Genomic DNA, 21,996 nt, shown 5'->3' with positions numbered 1-21,996 from the left:
GTAACCATCCACAACAAACAATTCTAAGGACTGCCAGGCTCAGAATGGCAGGAAAGAAGCAGGAATCAGAGCTCTGTGTGATGTACTCATAGCACCAGTTCATGCATTTGGAGTGACAAGCTGTCCTGGCCACGGAACTTCGCCAGGGTTTCAAGTCAACTGGCCCTCCATCATTAAATACCAACAGTGGCTTGGAGTTGTAGGCTGCAAGGCCTGCTGACCTGATAAAGCAACTGTCTTGGAAAGGAGTCCTCAGGCAATAGGAACACCTGCAGCAGGTGGAAACTGCAGGAGGAAGCCTAATTTGAGAGCACAGGCCACCCAGAAAGACCCAAAAATCTTCCCAGTTTTAGCAACCCTCAGAGAGAACATGTTTCTGAGATGGAAAGTAAGTCAGTCCAGCACTAAGGAAAACAAGATCTCAAACAGGCACATACCCAATTTTAAAAATCTTGATACATAAAGTATATCCCAAAACATTAAGAATCAAAACCACAAAACCTGGGCAGACACAAAAGTTCTAAAGACTACCTGCACAGTGACGCCAACAATTAATCTTCATGACCAATGACTGGGGAACTGCCAAATGTGAAGGGTTTGGTCACTCCTCAGTCAATATACTAATAGATAACTAATAACTGACTTCCTGTTCAGTCCTCAGACATTCTCTCCGACTGCTTTGCTAGAGTCTTCTCTTGCACAGTAGACCATCAAACACTTGGTTTGTTAAAGATATGGCACCTATGCTAAACACCATGCAACACAAGTAAAGTCTCTTGCCTCAAATCAGTATCCTTCCACACCTGGATTAAGAACAAATACACAGAGGAGCTTCTATTACTTAGTCCCTCATCGAAGAGCAGGTTTGCTGCCTACAATCTCAGCCAGCCAGCTAGGCATAGCTGACAGACAAAACTGAGAAGCTGGACTCTTACTAGGGTCAAATTAATTATATGACCATTGGCTCCTAAAATCAAGAAAACCCAAGCTTCTTTTCCTACAAATAATTTTATTGGGAGTTCCCGTCGTGGCGCAGTGGTTAACGAATCCGACTAGGAACCATGAGGTTGAGGGTTCGGTCCCTGCCCTTGCTCAGTGGGTTAACGATCCGGCGTTGCCGTGAGCTGTGGTGTAGGTTGCAGATGCGGCTCGGATCCCGAGTTGCTGTGGCTCTGGCGTAGGCCGGTGGCTACAGCTCCGATTCGACCCCTAGCCTGGGAACCTCCATATGCCGCGGGAGCGGCCCAAGAAATAGCAACAACAACAACAACAAAAAGACAAAAGACAAAAAAAAAATAAAAAAATAAAAAAAAAAAATAATTTTATTGAACAAATAACACAACAGCCTTCCTAGATTAAAGGCTACCTTCCCCAAGCCATTTCTCACACTCTTAAAGCACAGAGTTTGCACAGTAAGGATTTAAAAACAAAAAACAAACAGGAGTTCCCGTCATGGCTCAGTGGTTAACAAATCCGACTAGGAACCATGAGGTTGCGGGTTCGATCTGTGGCCTCGCTCAGTGGGTTAAGGATCCAGTATTGCCGTGAGCTGTGGTGTAGGTCACAGACACAGCTTGGATCCTACGTTGCTGTGGCTGTGGCTCTGGCGTAGGCTGGCGGCTACAGCTCCAATTGGACCCCTAGCCTGGGAACCTCCATATGCCATGGGTATGGCCCTAGAAAACACAAAAAGACAAAAAGCAAACAAACAGTCATTTCTATATAGAAACCAGACTCTGCTCCAACAATATCATGGACTAGACTATTTACAAGCTTTCATTTTAAGTATTCCTTTTATGGTTCTCTCCTTTCCGTCCCTACCCAGCGGCTCCAGTACTTTCTCTTGACTGATCCTGAAGGGATGGGTATACTGTAGGGAAAGGGGAGGTGGGCTCCTCAGAGCTACTGGCACCAGCGCTCAGGTGCTGTCCCTTACACAGGGCGCTGGATGTGTAAGGGCAAGGGAGATTAGACAGAGTAGGTGGGATAGGGCAACTCCCCACAGGCACAGGCATCCAGAGCCCTTCCTGATCCCCATCCTATGCCCTCTCAATTGGTGGTGCAGTGTGTGTCTGTGGGGGGGGACACAACTAGTTGTAGTGGGGAGAGATCAGCCTCACCCTGGGTCGAGGGAGATGCCTCCCACACCAGTCCTAACTCTTATTAACAGCCAGCAAACTGTCCATCCATTTGGGGGTGGGAACAGATGGGCAGGTAGGCAGGAAAGATCAGGCTTGCGCTGCCCTTAGCCTCTGTCCAACACAGGAGGAATCGAGGTAGCAAACGGCTGAAACGTTCCAACGAGAGGGTAAAGGAAGTGAGGGAAAGGAAGTTCCCACTTGTGTACAGCTCCCACAGCCCTGGGGCTGGAAGAAGGCAGACCTTGCTTGTAAAGTGCTGTAGCCTCTATCAGGGCTGGGCCCTAGGCAAGCGTGGAAGAAGGCAGGCCAGGCAAGGGCACAGGAACCTGGCCTTCCTGACCAGCATATGCCCTGCCATGCTCCTCATAGGGATTGCTGGGAAAGGTGGGCTGCTAACTCCGCCATCAGCCCTCGCCAGCCATCAGCCACTTCTTGTCCACATACAAACCAACACCCAACCAACACTGTAGGACTGCCCTGCTCACAGCTGAAGGTTCCAGGCCAGTGGAGTTTATTCAGGGTTGTGGCCCCAGCCTAGGTCCCTCAGTGGAAGCCACACCTTGCGCCTAGGGGTTTCTTGCTGGGGCAGGGGGTGTTTATGCCTGCCACCTCCCAGGCCCACACCTCATAGAGGATCACAGGGAAATCCACGTGGAGGTGGGGGGGGGGAATCCAGTTTCACGATGCCCTGAGGAATCAGGTTCTTTTTTTTTGCTTTTTAGGGCTGCACCCATGGCATATGGAGGTTCCCAGGCTAGGGGTCTAATTGGAACCACAGCTGCCAGCCTAGGCCACAGCCACAGCAATAGCAGATCCAAGCTGCATCTGCAACCTACACCACAGCTTATGGCAACGCCAGATCCTTAACCCACCGAATGAGGCCAGGGATAGAACCCTCAACCTGATGGTTCCTAGTCAAATTCCTTTCCGCTGAGCCACGATGGGAACTCCGGAATCAGGTTCTTATGCACCTGCCTCAGCATGGCCTGCTTCTGCCTGTTCTTGGTGACATCTATCTCCTCATAGAACTTGTGAGCCAGATCCCCATCCTTGCCATAGAACACGGAGCCAGGCACATGAATACGAAGTGGGGAAAGACGCAGCTTCCCAGTCACACTCAAGCTTGCTCAGTGACTGACGCCTCCAGGCAGCCACCAAGGCGAAGGGCCACAGGCCTTGAGCTTTGGAGCCGCTGGTGCCCATGTCAGGGCCATGAGTGCACAGCAGAACCCGCAGCCACTTTGCTCTTACAGGGCCATCGGCATCGCCATGCCTTGCCTCGGCCTCTGCTCGCAGGTGCTGCTGCCACCACCACCTTCCACAGACTTCAAGAAAACCTAAGCTTTATCATTCAGAACCCACAAGGTGGTATCTTACCCATGCAAGAATTACTGGACTTAGAAACGGCAAGCAAAGACTTGAGAAAGATGAGTGAGCATTTGCATAACCACGTCACCTGGATGAGCTGATGACAGCCAGCAAAGAGGGATCTTACTGCATTTGGTGAGAATTCCCTCACACTACGGATCTTTTGGAGGGTTCTTCCTGGGCCTCAGTTGTGGCACCTTCCAACCAACACCCTGAGACAGGATAGCCCCAGGGGTTTGGGCTGGGCCCTTTCCTCAATACCCAATAGATGTGCTGGAGGGGTCTTCCTGAGAAGACCACTGGCTAGTTCATGTCACAGTGGCATACACTGCTGCCCTGTAGCATCCCACTGCTTAGGGCTCTAAGAAGCCTGCCCTGGCAAAGTCCCTGCCTTCCCTAAGATCTAGTCACTGGCTTCCTGACCCATCAGCCCCTCACCCCTCAGTTAAGCTGCAGAGCTGAACCAACATGCAGCTATCTATGACTGGATACCACAGGCAAGCCCCTGGAGGCACCCACACATAAGGTGATCAAGGCCTCCTTGGAGGAGGTCAACGCATGGCGTGCATCTTTACTCAGGGAGGCAAGAAACAGTCCCTCTGATGGAGCAGGCCTTCGGTCACATTTCAGAGGCTGCCATGATGCTGACTTGCATTCTGAGTGATCCTGTGTCTGTGCCATAGACTATGACAATGAGACAAATCTGCTCTGTGGCCAAGTTCAGCCTCTACCAATGATGCTCACAGGCAGTCACGTGGCTGGGCTGCAGGGAGATGGCATAGGTCAACAAGAGCCTCTGGCTTGAAGTCAAAGGGCCAAGGCTTTGACACCACCTAATGTGAGGAACCAGGGTAGAAGTGGGTACAAGAGGCCTTTGCTTTGTAAAACAGAGCCACATCCATGAGAGACAATCAAGAGACATTCAACTCTCAAACTAGAACAAGGTTCTTGACATAGAGGCCAAGGCCACAAGATCATATGCTGAACACAACTTCTCCAGCTCAGTCACTGCCTTTCTGGTCTGAATTATAAAGTATTTTACCTGATGTTAACTGTTCTCATCTAAAAACAAAGATTAATCATTTTCCTCATAAAGTAAGGGATAGCTCAGCATAGTTACAGCCATTAATAAAACTCTCAGAATCAGTCACTCAATCCCAAGCCCTAACATCATCTATTTTTACTTTGTCATGTTCTTTCAGTCCTTGTCAGTAATCCGTTTTTTTTTTTTTTTTTTTTTTCTAAAATATAAAAGCCTATATATTCAATGAGTATTTGAGTTGATGTGCCTGGGCAAATGCCATTCTGACAACCCACCCCCAAGGATGCTTTCTTTCGCCAACTCAAATTTCCCGGTGTGCTCCGTTCACAAGGGGTCCATTCAGAGCCAGGGAACACCCACTTGAGGCAGGAAGAAACTGCAGTTCATCTCACACAGGCAGGGTTGCCACAAAGCTCTCAAGCATCCAAAGAAATGTTCCTTTCATGAGTTTCCCTTCCTGGCCAAAAAGAGTGTCCATTGTTCACAGAAGAACAATTGGGGGCCCATGCCAGCTGCTGAGAGCACAGTCCCAAGAAGGGCTGCTCCCAGTCTGCTGACACCCTGGGCTAAGGGAAAGTCCACACTGTCTCCAGACAAGGAGGCTGAAGGGAAGAAGGGATTTAAGAGCCACCTTCATGGGCCCTACCAAAATGAGACATCTGAGGGGGATCTAGAAGGACAGCCCAATCATTTCATGAGATGCAAAGACATCTCTCCTGATCACTCTAGAGAAGAGATGTTAGAATGCCTCCAGCCATATAATCGCCTTCCTTAGCCAGTCCCACTGAAGTCAGAGGAGAGGCACCCACAGGGAGCTGGTGCCAATCCCAAGGGAAGCAAGAGTCAGGAGGGGTAACATATTATGGCCAGTTTGGGACAGCTTATGATCTGCCCAGCAAAGGCAAAGCTGGGTTCTGTGGGACCTATCCCCACAGACCCTGATGAAGAGAGAGGGTGCTCTAAGATCTAAAGGCAGCTTTGAGAGCAAAGAACAGTCAAGAGCTGGGATGAGCTTTGTATACACATCTAGTCTGGTCCAAGGGAGCACACACTAGGACCATCTGCTTTAGGGTGTCCTGAGGCCACAGGAGGGGGACGTAATGCTGGCCTCGAGGGTCTGGAGGTAGCCTGTTGCCCCTTCTTGCATCATCAGATCAATGGACTCCATCTGGAAGGTAAACTGGGGTCAATAACACAAACTGATTCTTCTCTTATTTTCAGTCTTTTAGGGTCACATATGCAGCATATGGAAGCTTCCTGGCTAGGGGTCGAATTGGAGCTAAAGCCGCTGGCCTATGCCATAGCCACAGCAACAGCAACGTAGGATCCAAGCTGCGTCTGCAACCTACACCACAGCTCACGCCAATGTCAGATCCTTAACCCACTGAGTGAGTCGAGAGATCGAACTCACATCCTTATGGATACTAGTAGGGTTCGTAACCGCTGAGCCACAATTGGAACTTCCTGATTCTTTTTTTTTTTTTTTTTTTTTTTTTTTCCTTTTTTGGCTGTCCCTCGGCATATGGAGTTCTGGGCCAGGGATCAGATCCAAGCTGCAACTGCAACATAAAGTGCAGCTGTGATAATGCCAGGTTCTTAACCCACTGCGTGGAGCTGGGGATCAAACCTGCATCCCAGCACTCCCAAGATGCTGTCGATCCTGTTGCACCATAGCAGGAACTCTGCAAATTGATTATTGAGGTAGAGCTGGAGAACAGCAGGGAACTAACAGGGGCTGGATGGGATGAGACTGGACAAAGACTTTTCAAACATGAAAAGAGTGTGAGGTATGGAGCAGAGCAAAGGATTCAGGACCTCAAGGCTAATCCTCCAGGCAGGCAAGTCTCTTCCTCTTCCAGACCTACTGGATGGGCATACCTGGCTGATGCCAAGCAGCACTTTCTCTGTCATTGTGATTCCCAAAATTGCCACAACCCCCTGAAATAACAAAACCATCAACCCACACAGGTCAAACAAGGCTTGGCAGGTGGCCAGTACAACTCGCTTAGCAAAAGACTTAATTTTCTATCCTTTTTATAGACTGTTGTTATATAGTCTGTTACAAACACTGAATCACTCTATCTCCAACCACCACACACATTTTCTGACCTGTCAGCAAGTATGACACTACCTAACCTCATCGGTTCTCGGGACAGACCATGCTCTGCCCATACATCTTCATTAGGCAATTTGGCCACATTCAAATTAAATCAAAGACCAATCCTCACCTGGAAACCCCACATAAGGCTTGGACAAGCTTAGTCTCTTGTTGCCTTGACACAGGTTGACAGAGTGGGTTAAGGATGTGGTATTGCCACAGCTGCAGCTTAGGTCACAAATGCAGCTCGGGTTTGATCCCTGGCCCAGGAATTCCATATTCTGTGGGGCAGCCAGGCTTCTGTGGGAAGTCTGCTTTCATCACGGTGGAGAGAAAAGGCTCCAAGTTGAAGCCTGAAAGAGGTGGCTGTACCCATGCTGACAGAAAGAAAAAAGAACCAGTGGCCTGGGGTAAGCCCTGAGCTTGGCATATCTGTGGGACAGAAAGGGGCTTGTGTGGCTGGGACGTGATATGCAAAAAATGGGAGAAAGAGGAGGTAAGAGGAGTTCCCGTCATGGCTCAGTGGTTAACAAATCCGACTAGGAACCATGAGGTTGAGGATTCGACCCCTGGCCTTGCTCAGTGGGTTAACGATCTGGCGTTGCCGTGAGCTGTGGTGTAGGCTGGTGGCTACAGCTCCAATTGGACCCCTAGCCTGTGAACCTCCATATGTCGAGGGAGCGGTCCAAGAAATGGCAAAAAGACCAAAAAAAAAAAAAAAAAAAAAAAGGCGAGGCCAGTTCAACTGAGGTTAATCCTAAGTGCAGGGGAGCAGAGGAGGCCTGTCCTTAGCAGATTTAAGCTTTATAGAGACAAAGATGTCTCTTGCCTCTATATAAAGGCCAGATTGAGTGGTCAAGAACAGAGGCAAGGGGGCTTGCAAAGAGAGAAAATCGATCAGTAATCTGGATGACAGTATTAGTGATGGATATGTCTTGGAGGTCACCTCCAACAAGGCTCCTTGGGACACTTGATCTAAAATGTTCCTCACATACACAAAAATATTGGGCACCCATTAAAGTCACATTCGGAGTTTCCCTGTGGCACAGCAGGTTAAGGATCTGGAGTTGAAACTGTAGCAGCCTGGGTGGCTGCTGTGACAGAAGTTCAAACCCTGGCCTGGGAACTTGCACGTGCCACAGGCGCAGCCAAAAAAATACAATAATGTTACATTCCCAAAGAATACTTAATAACCAAGAAGAAAAATTCAAACTACAATGAATGAAAAGAAAGGTCAAAAATAGGTCCAGTATGATTTCAGGTCTGTCTAAAATGTATGTGTGCGTATGTGATATGGACATGTCTTGATGAACAGAAAATGACAGAGGAGTCCACCAGTAATAGGAACTACATGAGATTTTCTTTCTCCCTTTCTTTTTTCTTTTGTTTTGCTTTTTAGGCCCGCACCCACAGCATAGCATACGGATATTCCCAGGTCAGGGGTTGAGTCAGAGCTACAGCTGCCTGCCTAAGCCATTGCTCACAGCAATGCCAGATCCTTAACGCACTGAGCAGGGCCAGGGACTGAACCCACATCCTCATGGATAGTAGTCAGGTTTGTTACCACTGAGCCACAACGGGAATGCCCCTTTCTCCCTTTTCTACAATGTACATTTACACATCGTTATTATGGGGGTACAGAGACAACTCCTTTAATGTAAAGACTTTTCAATCCTGTTTTACACACAAGGAAACCAAAGCTCTAGGAATGAAGTCAAGCATTCTGATCTGATTTCTCACTCTACGCAACCCTGATGTTAAGACTGATTGGGATGTAGAGTCACGCATTTTCATCTGTTTTTCTACAGGTTAATCAGCTACTAAATGGTCTGCTTTCTACTGATAGATATGCTCAGATCAAATCCTGTTTTCCTAGTAAAATCCCTGCTCTCCTGGTGAATAAGCCTTTTAAATGTCTCTCTGACAAACACAACAAATATCCAGCTCACTGTATCAATTCAAGGCACCTTTGGTTAAGACTAATTTAGGTGCAACATTTCAGTGGCCACTGGAACAAGCGCAGTCACTGAAGCATTTGGATATTCAGAAGATGAAATCTGGGAGTTCCCATCACGGCTCAGTGGAAACAAATCTGACTAGTATCCGTGACAACACAGGTTCGATCCCTGGCCTCACTCAGTGAGTTAAGGACCCAGCATTGCCGTGAGCTGTGGTGTAGGTCTCAGACACGGCTTGGATCCTGCATTGCTGTGACTGTGGCATAGGCCAGCAGCTACAACTCTGATTTGACCCTTAGCATGGGAACCTCCATATGCCTTGGCTGTGGCCCTTAAGAGATTTAAAAAAAGGAAAAAAAAATGAAATTTGAAGCTGGGTAAGAAATGTACCTCTAAAGCCACCATTCCTTATCTAATGGTCACACCAGAATCTAGCTTTCTGGGTTATCATGAAGATCACATGGAAATTTTTTGCAAAGACTCTACAAATTAGAAAGAGCCCTATGGAAGTGAGCCAGGACCTTCAGAAGTATGATCATCTCTGAGAACACAAGGCCACCCTGAGAATCATAACCATAAAAAGAAGGGGCCAAAAAGGAAAAGGAAGTAATACAAGGAAGGTCAGGTGAGGAGTGGGTCTGCCCAGATTCAAGGCAAAGGGGAACAGACATACCTCTCAATGGGATGAGTGGCATGAAATCTGTGACCATTTCTCTTTTTTTTTTGGTCTTTTGTCTGTTTAGGGCCACACCTGCCACATATGGAGGTTCCCAGGCTAAGGGGTCTAATCAGAGACGTAGCTCCCAGCCTACGCCACAGCAACGCCAGATCTGAGCCACATCTTCGACCTACACCACAGCTCATGGCAACTCCAGATCCTTAACCCACTGAGTAAGGCCAGGGATGGAACCCGCAACCTCATGGTTCATAGTTGGATTCGTTTCCACTGTGCCATGGTGGGAACGCTGACCATTTCTACTCTTAATGCCTAGGACATGTGGGTCAGAGAGGGGCAAGTCAGTAAAGACCTACTAAAACTTATGCGTGCTTTGACCAATGGAGTACAGAGCAAGTGTCACTGTGTAAGTTTTCAAGCTCACACTTTAAGAAACAGGCAGCTTCTACTTCCCTCTATCTTGAAATACTCAATCTTGGAACCCAGTTGTTGTGCCATAAGGAAATCCAAGCAGTCATGGAAAGGTCTATAGGGATAGGAACCAAGGAACTTGATCAGCAGCATCAGCTAAGCTTCCTGTCAAAAGGCAGCACCAATTTGCCAGCCATGAATGAGATATCTTAGAAATGGATCCTCCAGGGCCAGATGAGCCACTCTAGGTACCACCAGAGATAAGATTCCCAGATGAGCTCTGAATCCCTGAATTCCTGGCCACAAAATTGTGAGCAAAACAAATTTTAAACAATTATTTTAAACCACTATGTCTTGGTGCTTTAAACATACCAATAAATAGCTAAGACACTATGTGTATGTAGAAGTCTAAACGCAAAACAGATACAAAAACTATGATAACAACATAGAGATCTTAGAAAATTTTTAGTTCATTTTCTCGCTCTCTCTTTTTTCTTGGTCATTCACATGGCATGTGGAGGTTCCTGGGCCAAGTATCAAACCCAAGCCATAGCAGTGACAATGCCAAGTCCTTAACTGCTAGGCCACCAGGGAAGTCCTGGAATATTTTTAGTTCATTTTCAAGCCACACCTCTGAGGAAAGAATACTGTGGGGCAAGGGTCACCAAACTATGGCCATGAGTCAAATCTGGGCTGACACTTGTTTTTTTTACAGCCTATGAACTAAAGGCTGCAATTTTCACAATTTTCACATGACTGAAAGAAAAAAAAAATTTTAATATAGTATTTCTTGACATGTGAAAATTATATGACATTCAAATTTCAGTTTCAGTAAAGTTTTATTGGAATAGAGCCATGTCCTTTCATTTTCATACTGTCTATGGCTACTTTCATGCTACACTGACAAAGTTGAGGGGTTACAACAGAGATCACACAGCCAACAAGCCAAAAACAATTTTACCACTCCCTCCTTTTTTTTAGTGGCCATACCAGTATATGGAAGTTCCCAGGCCAGGGATTGAATCTGAGATGCAGCTGTGACCTATGCCACAGCTGCAGCAATGGTAGATCCTTTAACCTACTCCGTCAGGTCAGAAATCGAATCAACGCCTCTGCAACCCAAGACACTGCAGTCAGATCTTAACCCACTGCGCCACAGCAGGAACACCTATCTGGTCCTTTTTAAGAAAAGGGGTACTGGGAGTTCCCGTTGGAGTAAGCAGAAACAAATCTGACTAGTATCCATGAGAATGTGCGTTCAATCCTTGGTCTTGCTAAGTGGGTTAAGGATTCAGCATTGCCATGAGCTGTGGTATAGGTTGCAGACATGGCTGGGATCATGAGTTGCTGTGGCTGTGGTGTAGGCCAGCAGCTGCAGCTTCAATTAGAACCCTAGCCTGGGAACCTCCATATGCTGTGGGTGCTGCCCCAAAATGAAAAAAAAAAAAAAAAAAAAAGAAACAAAAAGAAACAAAAATAAAAGTGTGCTGACCTCTGCTCTAGCAGATGTTCATAGCTTGAGGGGTATAGCCCACCCACCCACATCACCATGATGCAAACTCACTCAGAAGCTAGGAGAAATTCCAAAATCCCACAACCCCAGAAAAACGGATGGCACTTCTTTACACAAAAGCTTCCTGTTCCACCTGATTTCTATTCTAGGTTGGCCAAAACTCTCTTCTATTGTATCAATCTCATACCCTCTTGTTCTCTGAGTTGCTTCCCCAAAAAGAGATGAAAGGCAAGGCTGAAACTTGGGTACTAATTTTTAAGTGACCGAATACATTAGTAAACAGAATACCAAAGCAGAGCAAAACTCCAATATTTACTTATACCTTATTTAAAAAAAATAAGTTCTGAGTTCCCGTCGTGGCTCAGTGGTTAACAAATCTGACTAGGAACCATGAGGTTGTGGGTTCGATCCCTGGCCTTGCTCAGTGAGTTAAGGATCCAGCATTGCCGTGAGTTGTGGTGTAGGTCACAGACACGGCTCGGATCTGGTGTTGCTGTGGCTCTGGCGTAGGCTGGCGGCTACAGCTCCGATTGGACCCCTAGCCTGGGAACTTCCATATGCCGAGGGAGTGGCCCTAGAAATTGCAAAATGACAAAAAAAAAAAAAAGTTCAAAGCATTTAAAAGTTCTGTAATTCTTAGGTTTAATCCCATGGTTAATGGAAGGAGAATTTTTCCTATACAAAGGCCCTTCCATTAAGTTCCTAACTTGATGACCAAAAGATCTTTCAGAATACAGATATAAAGATTTTTAATGGTGACTACCTCAAAATAGGAGCAAGAATAAAGGTTGAGGATGCTATTCTGCGATACACGGGGACCCCTAGTGAACATCAGCAGCTGTTCCTCACTTAGGAAATACTTAGCAGGTCCTAGAAGAACTGAACTCAAGAATTGCTGGGAGGAGTTCCCGTCGTGGCACAGTGGTTAACGAATCCGACTAGGAACCGTGAGTTCCCTGGCCTTGCTCAGTGGGTTAATGATCTGGCGTTGCCGTGGCTGTGGTGTAGGTTGCAGACGCAGCTCGGATCCCACGCTGCTGTGGCTCTGGCATGGCTACAGCTCCGATTCGACCCCTAGCCTGGGAACTTCCATATGCCGCAGGAGCGGCCCAAAAAAATAGCAAAAAGACTGAGAGAGAAAAAAAAAAAAAAAAAAAAAGAATTGCTGGGAAATTGAAAAACTAAAACTAAAAAAAACCCCTAAAACTAAAACCAAAACTAAAATGGAAAATGAGAATTCTTCCTCATTTATAGTTTATAACCAGTCTCACCTTGATGATTTCTCCACCGGAGGCAATTAAATCTGTTGGAATGGTCACTCGAAATGAGCGTCCAACGACGGCTGTGCCATCAGGAATGCCAACCACTGTGGGAACAGCCTCATGGAGGTCTGAGAGCACTGAGTGCATGGACGCCTCAAGCTGGTTCTCCCAGTCCCTGACAGCGTCCGAAGGTTCACTGGGCCAACGGGACTGAGTCACAGCCACGGAGAACAGAAGGAGAAAGGTCCTCCCCCAGAGGGGGATCAGCAGCGAGAGGCCCGCAGACATCCTCATCCCAGGTTCAAGTGGATAGTCTCTCTAAGAAAGGAAGCAAGCGACGTGGTCCCAGAAATGGGTCCTCACCCTCTGCACACCTGCTCCATCCCAGAGCACCCAGAGCCTGAAAAAGAAAAAGAGTAGACTCAGACTTCAGCAACTTCCATGGTTTCAAAGGTGAGCATAGGCAGTTACTACCCCTTAAGTGCTCCTGCCCAAAACATCTACCCTGAGTGGGATCAAGCCTCATCCTGCACTGTCCAGTAAAGAGCTACCAGCTACATGTGGCTACTGAGTACTGGAAATGTGGCTGATCCATTAAGTGTAAAAAACACAATCCGACTTGGAACCATGAGGTTTCGGGTTCGATCCCTGGCCTTGCTAAGTGGGTTAAGGATCTGGCGTTGCCATGAGCTGTGGTGTAGGTCGCAGATGCGGCTCAAATCCTGCGTTGCTGTGGCTCTGGCATAGGCCGGTGGCTGTAGCTCCGATTGGACCCTTAGCCTGGGAACCTCCATATGCCGTGGGAGTGGCCCAAGAAATGCCAAAAAAAAAGACCAAAAAAAAAAAAAAAACCCAAAAAAACAAACACAGTAGATTCTGAAAACTAAGTATAAAGAAAGAATGTAAAAATACCTCAATTATTTTTTTTTTTTTTTTGTCTTTTTGCCATTTCTAGGGCTGCTCCCGCAGCATATGGAGGTTCCCAGGCTAGGGGTCTAATCGGAGCTGCAGTCGCCAGCCAACGCCAGAGCCACAGCAACATGGGATCCGAGCCACGTCTGCGACCTACACCACAGCTCACGGCAACGCCGGATCCTTAACCCACAGAGCAAAGCCAGGGATCTAACCTGTGACCTCATGGTTCCTAGTCGGATTCATTAACCACTGAGCCACGACGGGAACTCCCTCATTAATTCTTTTAAAATATTGACTACATACCGAAACAATATTTTGTTTCTAAAAAAGTTAAGTAAACAAATATTAATAAACAATAAATAATAAAGATTAAATATATGATTAAAATTAATTCCATCTACTTATTTTTAGTTTTTTTTCATGTGGCTACCAGAAAATTTAAATTAAATGACATATGGATCACATTATATTTCTGTTGGCTAATGCTGCTCTAGACCTAACTTTCGGTTTACAGGAAACACTGGGACCATGAAGACACAATCAGACAAATCTAGAATTCGGAAACTTCTAACAAGATAACTGGTCTGGTCTTTCCAAATGAAGACACCTCTACATACAAGGGGACTGTTCTAGATCTAAAGATTGCAACCAAATGCAGTGTGCATCTTGACTGGATCCTGGATTTACTTTAAAAACAAAACAAACGCATAAGACCAGCTCCCAAGGGATAACTGGGGAATTATGCATTTGAGCTGGATATTAAATTTACTGTTAATTTTCTTAGGTGAGCTGATGGTGGTGTGGCTCAGTAAGAGACTATCCTCAATTTTGAAGTCTGTAGGGATAAAGTATCAAAAATCTCTGCATTTCACTTTGAAATGGTCCAAAAGAAGAAAAAACAAACAAACAAACAAACAAACATGTGCATGTACATAGAGATAAAACAATGTGGCAAGTATCACAATTATTAAATCTCAAAAAAATACTTCTGAAAAGATTAAAAAACCAAGCATTTGCACACAGAAGTGTAGTAACTGCCCACTTCTTATCCCCATGTAGGGCATTTATTTGCAAACTCCGTGCCAGTGAGCAAAACTTCTTTGATGGAGTTCCCTGGTGGCCTAGCAGGTTAAGGATCCAATATTGTTATTGCTGTGGTTTGAATCACTGCTGTGGCATGGGTTCAACCCTGGCCTGGGAATTTATCCATGCTGTGGGTACAGCCAAAAAAAAACAAAACTTATGTGAACTCTCTTGTCCTTCACCCCCAACAGACTAATTAGAACCCTGTACATTGTCCCCTCTCCCTCACACCAGATTCAAGCAGCTCATGACTCTGCTCTAAGGCTGGCAGTCACAGAGATGTACCGTGGGATGTTCTGTGTGCCCACAGCCATTACAAGCAATTTCCCATTCTGGAAAGGATGAAGCCCTGCCCTGAGCCAAGCTGTTGAGAGGCCACATGGTATCTTTCAACCTGGGTAAGGCAAAGTAAATAAAACTGCTGAAGAAAACAAGGCCACTGAAATGGGCAGCACAATCTAAAGTCAATGCAAATCCAAGCCAAGGCCAAAAGGGTGTTTCGTTTTTGTTTCTGCTATTGATTTTGCTATTCCTGTTCTTATTTTTTGAACTAACATTCATGAAAAAGAGACAGAACTCAAGAAAGCAAAACAGAAGTTCCCACTGTGGCTCAGCAGAAATGAACCCGACTAGTATCCATGAGGATTCAAGTTCGATCCTTGGACTTGTTCAGTGGGTTAAAGATCCAGCCATGAGCTGTGGTGTAGGTCACAGATGCAGCTCTGATCCTGTGTTGCTGTGGAGTAGGCCTGCAGCTGCAACTCCGATTCAGTCCCTAGCCTGGGAACCTCCATATACTGCAGGTGCAGACCTAAAAAGCAAAAAATAAAAAAAGAAAAAGGGAGTTCCCGTCGTGGTGCAGTGGTTAACGAATCAGACTAGGAACCATGAGGTTGTGGGTTCGATCCCTGCCCTTGCTCAGTGGGTTAATGATCCGGCGTTGCCGTGAGCTGTGGTGTAGGTTGCAGACGCAGCTCGGATCTAGCGTTGCCGTGGCCTGGTGTAGGCCAGCGGCTTCAGCTCCGATTAGACCCCTAGCCTGGGAACTTCCATATGCCGCGGGAGCGGCCCAAGAAATGGCAAAAAGACAAAAAAAAAAAAAAAAAAAAAAAAAAAAGAAAGCAAAACAATTGTTGAGGGCTGGGTGTCCCATCTTACCGAACTAAGACTTAACAAATTACTGTATTTAAGGCAGTCTCACATGGGGCAGAACAGACAGAGGCCTGCGGAACCAGAGGGAGAGCCCCAAACCAACTTGCAAAGCTATTCAAAGGCACCAGAACAAGTGGCCATCTATGAAGAAAAACAAACACAATTAGGTTCTTCTGTTACTTCTCCATCAAAAACAAGATCAATCCCAACTGGATTAAGTACATAAATATAAAAGGCAGAACTTTAAAATTTTTAGAATATAGTAGTATGTCAGTTTCTTTCTTCTTTTGCTATTTAGGGACGCAGGTGCCACATATGGAAATTCCCAAGCTAGGGGTCGAATTGAAGCTGCAGCTGCCAGCCCACACCACCACCACAGCAATGCAGGATCTGAGCTGCATCTGCAAGCTACACCACAGCTCACAGCAATGCCAGATCCTTAATCCACTGAACAAGGCCAGTAATCTAACCCACGTCCTCATGGATCCTAGTTGGGTTCGTTACCACTGAGCCATGACGGAAACTCCTAAGAATTTCACTTTAAAAGATATTAAAAAAAAAAAAACCCATAAAACACAAAAGAAAAAGACCACTGGACTTTCACTTCTAGGAAGATGGAGTAGACGTATTTCTCTTTAGTTTCCCACTACATAATAGGGAAAATCATAGATATTATACATATATTTAAGTTAAACATGAGACTCCAAAAAATAAAAAGTCAAGAGGATACAGTCTAGCTAGGAACCCCAGGATTCAAGGAAAGATACAGAGGCAAGTTCCCTGGGTTTTCTTTTTGCCTCATATATTCCAGAATTGGAGTTGAGGAAGCTGGCAACCCAAAAAGGCCAACAAATGAGAAGAAAAAAAGTCCTAACAAAAGTCTGTTCTCTTTAGCCAGAGGAGCAGGAAGGGGATAGTCTAGCAAGAGAGAAAACCTTTAAACAATAACAGCTCTATTCTAGACAAACACCACAGAAAAAACTGTGGCCTCACTCAACTCCCATGCTGGCAAAGGCCAAGTGGGAAGCCCAGACTTCCACTCTCATGAGGCTGTAACAAGGCGCCCTAATATCTCCAACAGGGAGGGAGACGGGATTTTCATCCCTCCTGGCCAATAGTAATGCACAACCCTCTTCCACCAGCTTCCTGTGTCAGTGGACACCACATGTGGAAACTGGATTTCTATATCTCCAAGATAAGGAACCTGCTGGGATAGTGTGAGAGGAGGACTAGTAGAGAGTCAGAACTTTAACCACTGCCCAGCAGTAGGGGGACCAAGGGAACTAAAACTTCACCTGCCCCCAGGTGTCAACAAAGCTTTAGTGGGATACCTGGATTTCTACCTAAACTTCCCAGTAATCAGGCAGTGCCTCCTCTACCCTTCCTCTGCCAGTGAAGAGTCAGACAAAAGCCAGCTAAAACAGAATCTAGAGTTTCAGAAAAAAATAAACAACTGTTCAAGTTGCAATCAAAAATCACTCATCAGGAATTCCTTGGTGACACAGTGGGTTAAGGATTTGGTGTTGTCACTGCTGTGATGTGGGTTTGATCCCTGGCCCAGGAACTTCCACTTGCTGCCGGCACAATCAAAAAAAAAAAAACAAAAAACAAAAAACCACCACTCATCATACCAAGAACCAGGAAACTGCAAAACTGAATGAAAAAAAAAGACAACAGATGACAACACCAAGATGACCAAAACAGGTAGAAAGTAAAAGGATGGGAAAAGACGTATCATGCAAGAGTATCTATATTAATATCAGATAAAGTAGATTTCAGAAAAAAAGAAAATTATCAAAGAGAGGAATATTATATAATAATAAACGGGCCAATCCATCAAGAATACCAATCCTAAATGTATATGCACCAAAGAACAGAGTTACAGAACATGTGAAGCAAAAACTGATAGAACTGAAAGGAAAAAATAAATCTACAATTGGTTTTCACTTCCCCAAAGTGGGAGCTCAAATGCTGAGGGAGCTACCTGCTGACCTCTGCTGACCTCAAGTGGATGGCTTTTGCCCCCAGATTCAGCAGGTCATAATCTGCATATTCTTAAATTTATCTTTTTTTTTTTTTTTTTGTCTTTTGTTGTTGTTGTTGCTATTTCTTGGGCCGCTCCCGCGGCATATGGAGGTTCCCAGGCTAGGGGTTGAATCGGAGCTGTAGCCACCGGCCTACGCCAGAGCCACAGCAACGCGGGATCCGAGCCGCGTCTGCAACCTACACCACAGCTCACGGCAACGCTGGATCGTTAACCCACTGAGCAGGGGCAGGGACTGAACCCGCAACCTCATGGTTCCTAGTCGGATTCGTTAACCACTGCGCCACGACGGGAACTCCCATATTCTTAAATTTAATACACTTGCTCCAGCTTCAGAACACAGTAACAATTTTGAAAAAGAGGATAAAGAGGAATTATTCTACTTAATATCTACTTAGTTAAGTAATCAAGACTCTTGGTGGAGTGACAAACACATAAATCAATGGAATAGAATAGAGAATCTAGAAATAAGCCTAAACAAGAATGCTAAACTGATTTTTGACAAGGGTACAAAGCAGTTAAGTGGGGCGGGGGGAAGAGTTTTTTCAACAAATGGCACAACCCAGACGTCCTTCAATGGATGAATGATTAAACAAACTGTGGTACATCCATACCATGCGATACTAACGAGCAATAAAACAGAATGAACTACTGATACGCTCAACAATTTGGATGAATCTCAAGAGAATTATGCCGAGTGAAAAATGTTACTCCCCCAAGGTTATATACTTTATGATTTCATTTACATAACATTCTTGAAGTGACAAATTATAGAAACCAGAAAACAGATTAGTGGTTGCCAGGAGTTAGAGAGCTAGGACATGAGGGAACTAGATGTGGCTACGAAAGCGCAACATAACAGATCCTTGCTGTGAGAAAATGTTTTGTGTTTTGACTGTATCACTGTCACTACCCTGGTTGTGATACTGTACTATGATTTAAGATGTTGTTATGAGGAGAAACTGGGTAACAGGTAGACAAGACTTCTCTGTATTACTGTTTAACAACTGCCTGTAAATCCACAATTATCTCAAAAAAAAAGCTGAACCTAAAAAAAAGGTAAATTTGAATTGGAATTTTAGGTTTCTATTCAATAAAGGATGCCATTATATAGAAAGTAAAAAGGGGAGTTCCCGTCGTGGCGCAGTGGTTAACGAATCCGACTAGGAACCATGAGGTTGTGGGTTCGGTCCCTGCCCTTGCTCAGTGGGTTAATGATCCGGCGTTGCCGTGAGCTGTGGTGTAGGTTGCAGACGCGGCTCGGATCCCGCGTTGCTGTGGCTCTGGTGTAGGCCGGTGGCTACAGCTCCGATTCAACTCCTAGCCTGGGAACCTCCATATGCCGTGGGAGCGGCCCAAGAAATAGCAACAACAAAAGACAAAAAGACAAAAAAAAAAAAAAAAAAAAAAAAAGAAAGTAAAAAGGACCAACCACAGCCTAGGAGACAGCTTTTAAGTGCATAGCACGGCTGAAGGATTCCTATCAAAATATATCAAGTACCTCCCCAAAATAACAACGGGTTGAAGACAGAGAGATAACAAAGAAAATCTGAAGAGCAATAAACATTCAAAAAGACCTTCAACTTCACTAGTAATCGGGGAAAAGAAAACTAAAGCAACATGAAAAAACTCGCCATAACAATCAGAATAGGCAAAAATGCTGAAATGTGACATCACTGAGGAAAAGGAGTTGCATAGCTACTGGCGAGTGTAGGATTGTCCAATCACCTGGAGAGGACTGACCAACCCTGCTGGGCCCTTCCATTCCTTAGCACACACCCAGAGGAATGTGCACACTACAAGGAGAGCTAGAGCAAGTACATTCATTGCAACAGTGGAAAGCTGGAAATGACTCCAAGGTTCATCGGTGGGAGAAAGCACCAACAGGCTGTGGTACACTCACTTCATGGAACTCTGTAGGACAATTAAAATCAACCAAAATTACAAGAACTGAAATAGATAAATCTCAAAACACATTTAGCAAAAAGAGCCACTGCATAAAGATATTAATACCATTTATGTAAAATGTTTATATACTATTTATAGATTCATTTAAATATAATAAATAAAATCACACATGCAATCATAAATACAAAATTGAGGATAATGGTCAGTCTAGGAAGAGAAGGCAAAGGAAAAAGGAGAGGTTCATAAGGATCTCCAAATTTATAACTGCTTCACTTCCTAAAATAGGATCTCACAAAACAAACAAACAAACAAAAACACAGAAGAACATTAAGGTATGACAAGTCTGGGTAGCAAATACTCAGGTTGTGTAATATTGCTAATCCAGGTCCTCTGCCAAGTACCTGTAGTACACGAAGGCAAAGAGCTTAGAGCTTGTCTAAGTCTTGTGATCTCAAAATAATACAAGTTATAAAACAGCTAGCACCTCCTGCTCTATCTCACCTCTCTGTGTCTTTTGCACTGTCTTCTCAAGACTGGAAAACCCTATCCTCAAATATGTGTCTGGTGTATTCTGAATGGCATCTAAATTCCAAATCCCAGCCTATAGAGCTCTTACACTGCCCTAACTCTACCTTATCCATCACCCCTATCTCTGTCCACCTCTATCTCATGGTGCCCACATCACCTTTAACACACTGTGCCAGGCTGGAGATCAAACATGCTTCCTGGCACTGCAGAAACGGTGCCAATCCCACTGCAGCACAAAGGGAACTCCCAACTTTTCTTTTTAAATCTTCTTCCCATGGGGAGTTCCCGTCGTGGTGCAGTGGTTAACGAATCCAACTAGGAACTATGAGGTTGTGGGTTTGGTCCCTGCCCTTGCTCAGTGGGTTAACGATCCGGCGTTGCCGTGAGCTGTGGTGTAGGCTGCAGATGCGGCTTGGATCCCGCATTGCTGTGGCTCTGGTGTAGGCCGGTGGCTGCAGCTCCGATTAGACCCTTAGCCTGGGAACCTCCATATGCCGCGGGAAGCAGCCCTAGAAAAGGCAAGATAAAAAAAAAAATCTTCTTCCCAGGTCTTTACTCTTTTGTGTACTTACTTTTTTTCTACTATTAGACTCAGTAGATCTTTTACCTTCCCAATATGATACTCCATTTAAAAATTCTCAGCTTGGAGTTCCCGTCGTGGCTCAATGGTTAATGAATCCGACTAGGAACCATGAGGTTGTGGGTTCAATCCCTGGCCTTGCTCAGTGGGTTAAGGATCTGGCGTTGCGGTGAGCTGTGGTGTAGGCTGCAGACGTGGCTTGGATCCCGTGTTGCTGTGGCTATGGTGTAGGCTGGCAGCTACAGCTCTGATTAGACCCCTAGCCTGGGAACCTCCATATGCCAAGGGAGCGGCCCTAGAAATGGCAAAAAGACAAAAAAAAAAAAAAAAAAAAACTCAGCTTATTTGAAAACAGCAACAGTATGAGACACACCCTGTCCTACCAGGCTCATAAGCTCAATCTGCTATCTATGGACATATGACAACACAGGGTATCTGTTTCTTGGGCATGACTAAGTGCTCTGCATTTAGCAAGCAGGCAATGTCCAGGGCACAACTCCAACTGCTATGTGTTGGTTTTCCATATTCTGGGAAGAAAAGGTCTTTTTTACAGATTGCCAAATCCTTCTGATAGTGGCTTCCTATAAGCAGGGTCCCTGTGCTAGGAGACCGTCAGGCTACATCCAAACACCAGAATTCGCACATCCTGGAAGTCTTTTACAGTCTCACACTCATACCCTTGGTCATCTAGAGATGGAGGCTCTATGGAGATTCTCCTCCTCATTTCTCAGAACCAAGGCCTAAAGAGAGGTAACACTCAAGTATGGTCACACACAGCCTGTGGCCGGAACATGAACTGAAGAAACTACAACCAGAGTCGCCCAGTCTTCCTGACACAGCCATTCATTTTAAACACTACACATGCACACTCACATTACCCTCTGCCACATCAGAGGGACTCAAGGGTAGCCCAAGAATACATCTCAGCTGAACTTGCCCCTCTCCAGCTATAAAAAGCTGCCAAAGCTCTTCTACTGAGAAAATAGGTAGTGGGAATGGGTACTTCATTCCTCAGTGGCAATTCCCACCACTAAGACTGAGCTCAGCACTGCTCCAAACCCCAGCAAAATCCAACTCTGTGAAGAAGGACCTTCCCGGAGCCTTGGTGAAACTCCACGCAGTCTGAACACAAGCTCAACAGCCACGGCACACTGTGTGAAAAATGGGTGTACTTATTTTCTCCAATTGTGACAATGAGGCAGAAATAAAAAGTGAACTTTTCAGCAATGCCTAAAAGGTGGTATTCTTTGTAAAACAAAACATAAAAATCTGCCCTAGAAGTAGGTATATTTAAACTTTACCAGATCAAAACAAATA

General features: G+C 45.4%; 1 protein-coding gene across 43 annotated transcripts in view; it reads right to left on the bottom strand.

The window, feature by feature from the left end:
* Positions 1 to 21,996, bottom strand: part of DAG1 (dystroglycan 1) — a 63,272-nt gene that overhangs the window by 9,369 nt on the left and 31,907 nt on the right. For 30 of the 43 annotated variants that reach the window (XM_084986865.1, XM_084986869.1, XM_021068743.2 and 27 more), the window contains 1 exon segment: positions 12,479 to 12,869. In XM_084986865.1, the coding sequence (XP_084842991.1) occupies positions 12,479 to 12,763 (285 nt within the window). In that variant the 5' untranslated portion in view covers positions 12,764 to 12,869. 43 annotated transcript variants of the gene reach the window in all.

This window comes from Sus scrofa, chromosome 13, assembly GCF_054392235.1.
Source record: "Sus scrofa isolate SSC_HxYL_T2T_F1_AM1 chromosome 13, Sscrofa_HxYL_maternal_Yorkshire_Landrace_v2.0, whole genome shotgun sequence".
Lineage (NCBI taxonomy): Eukaryota > Metazoa > Chordata > Mammalia > Artiodactyla > Suidae > Sus > Sus scrofa.
The sequence above is the reverse complement of the archived record's forward strand: the minus strand, read 5'-3'. Positions and strand labels throughout refer to the sequence as shown.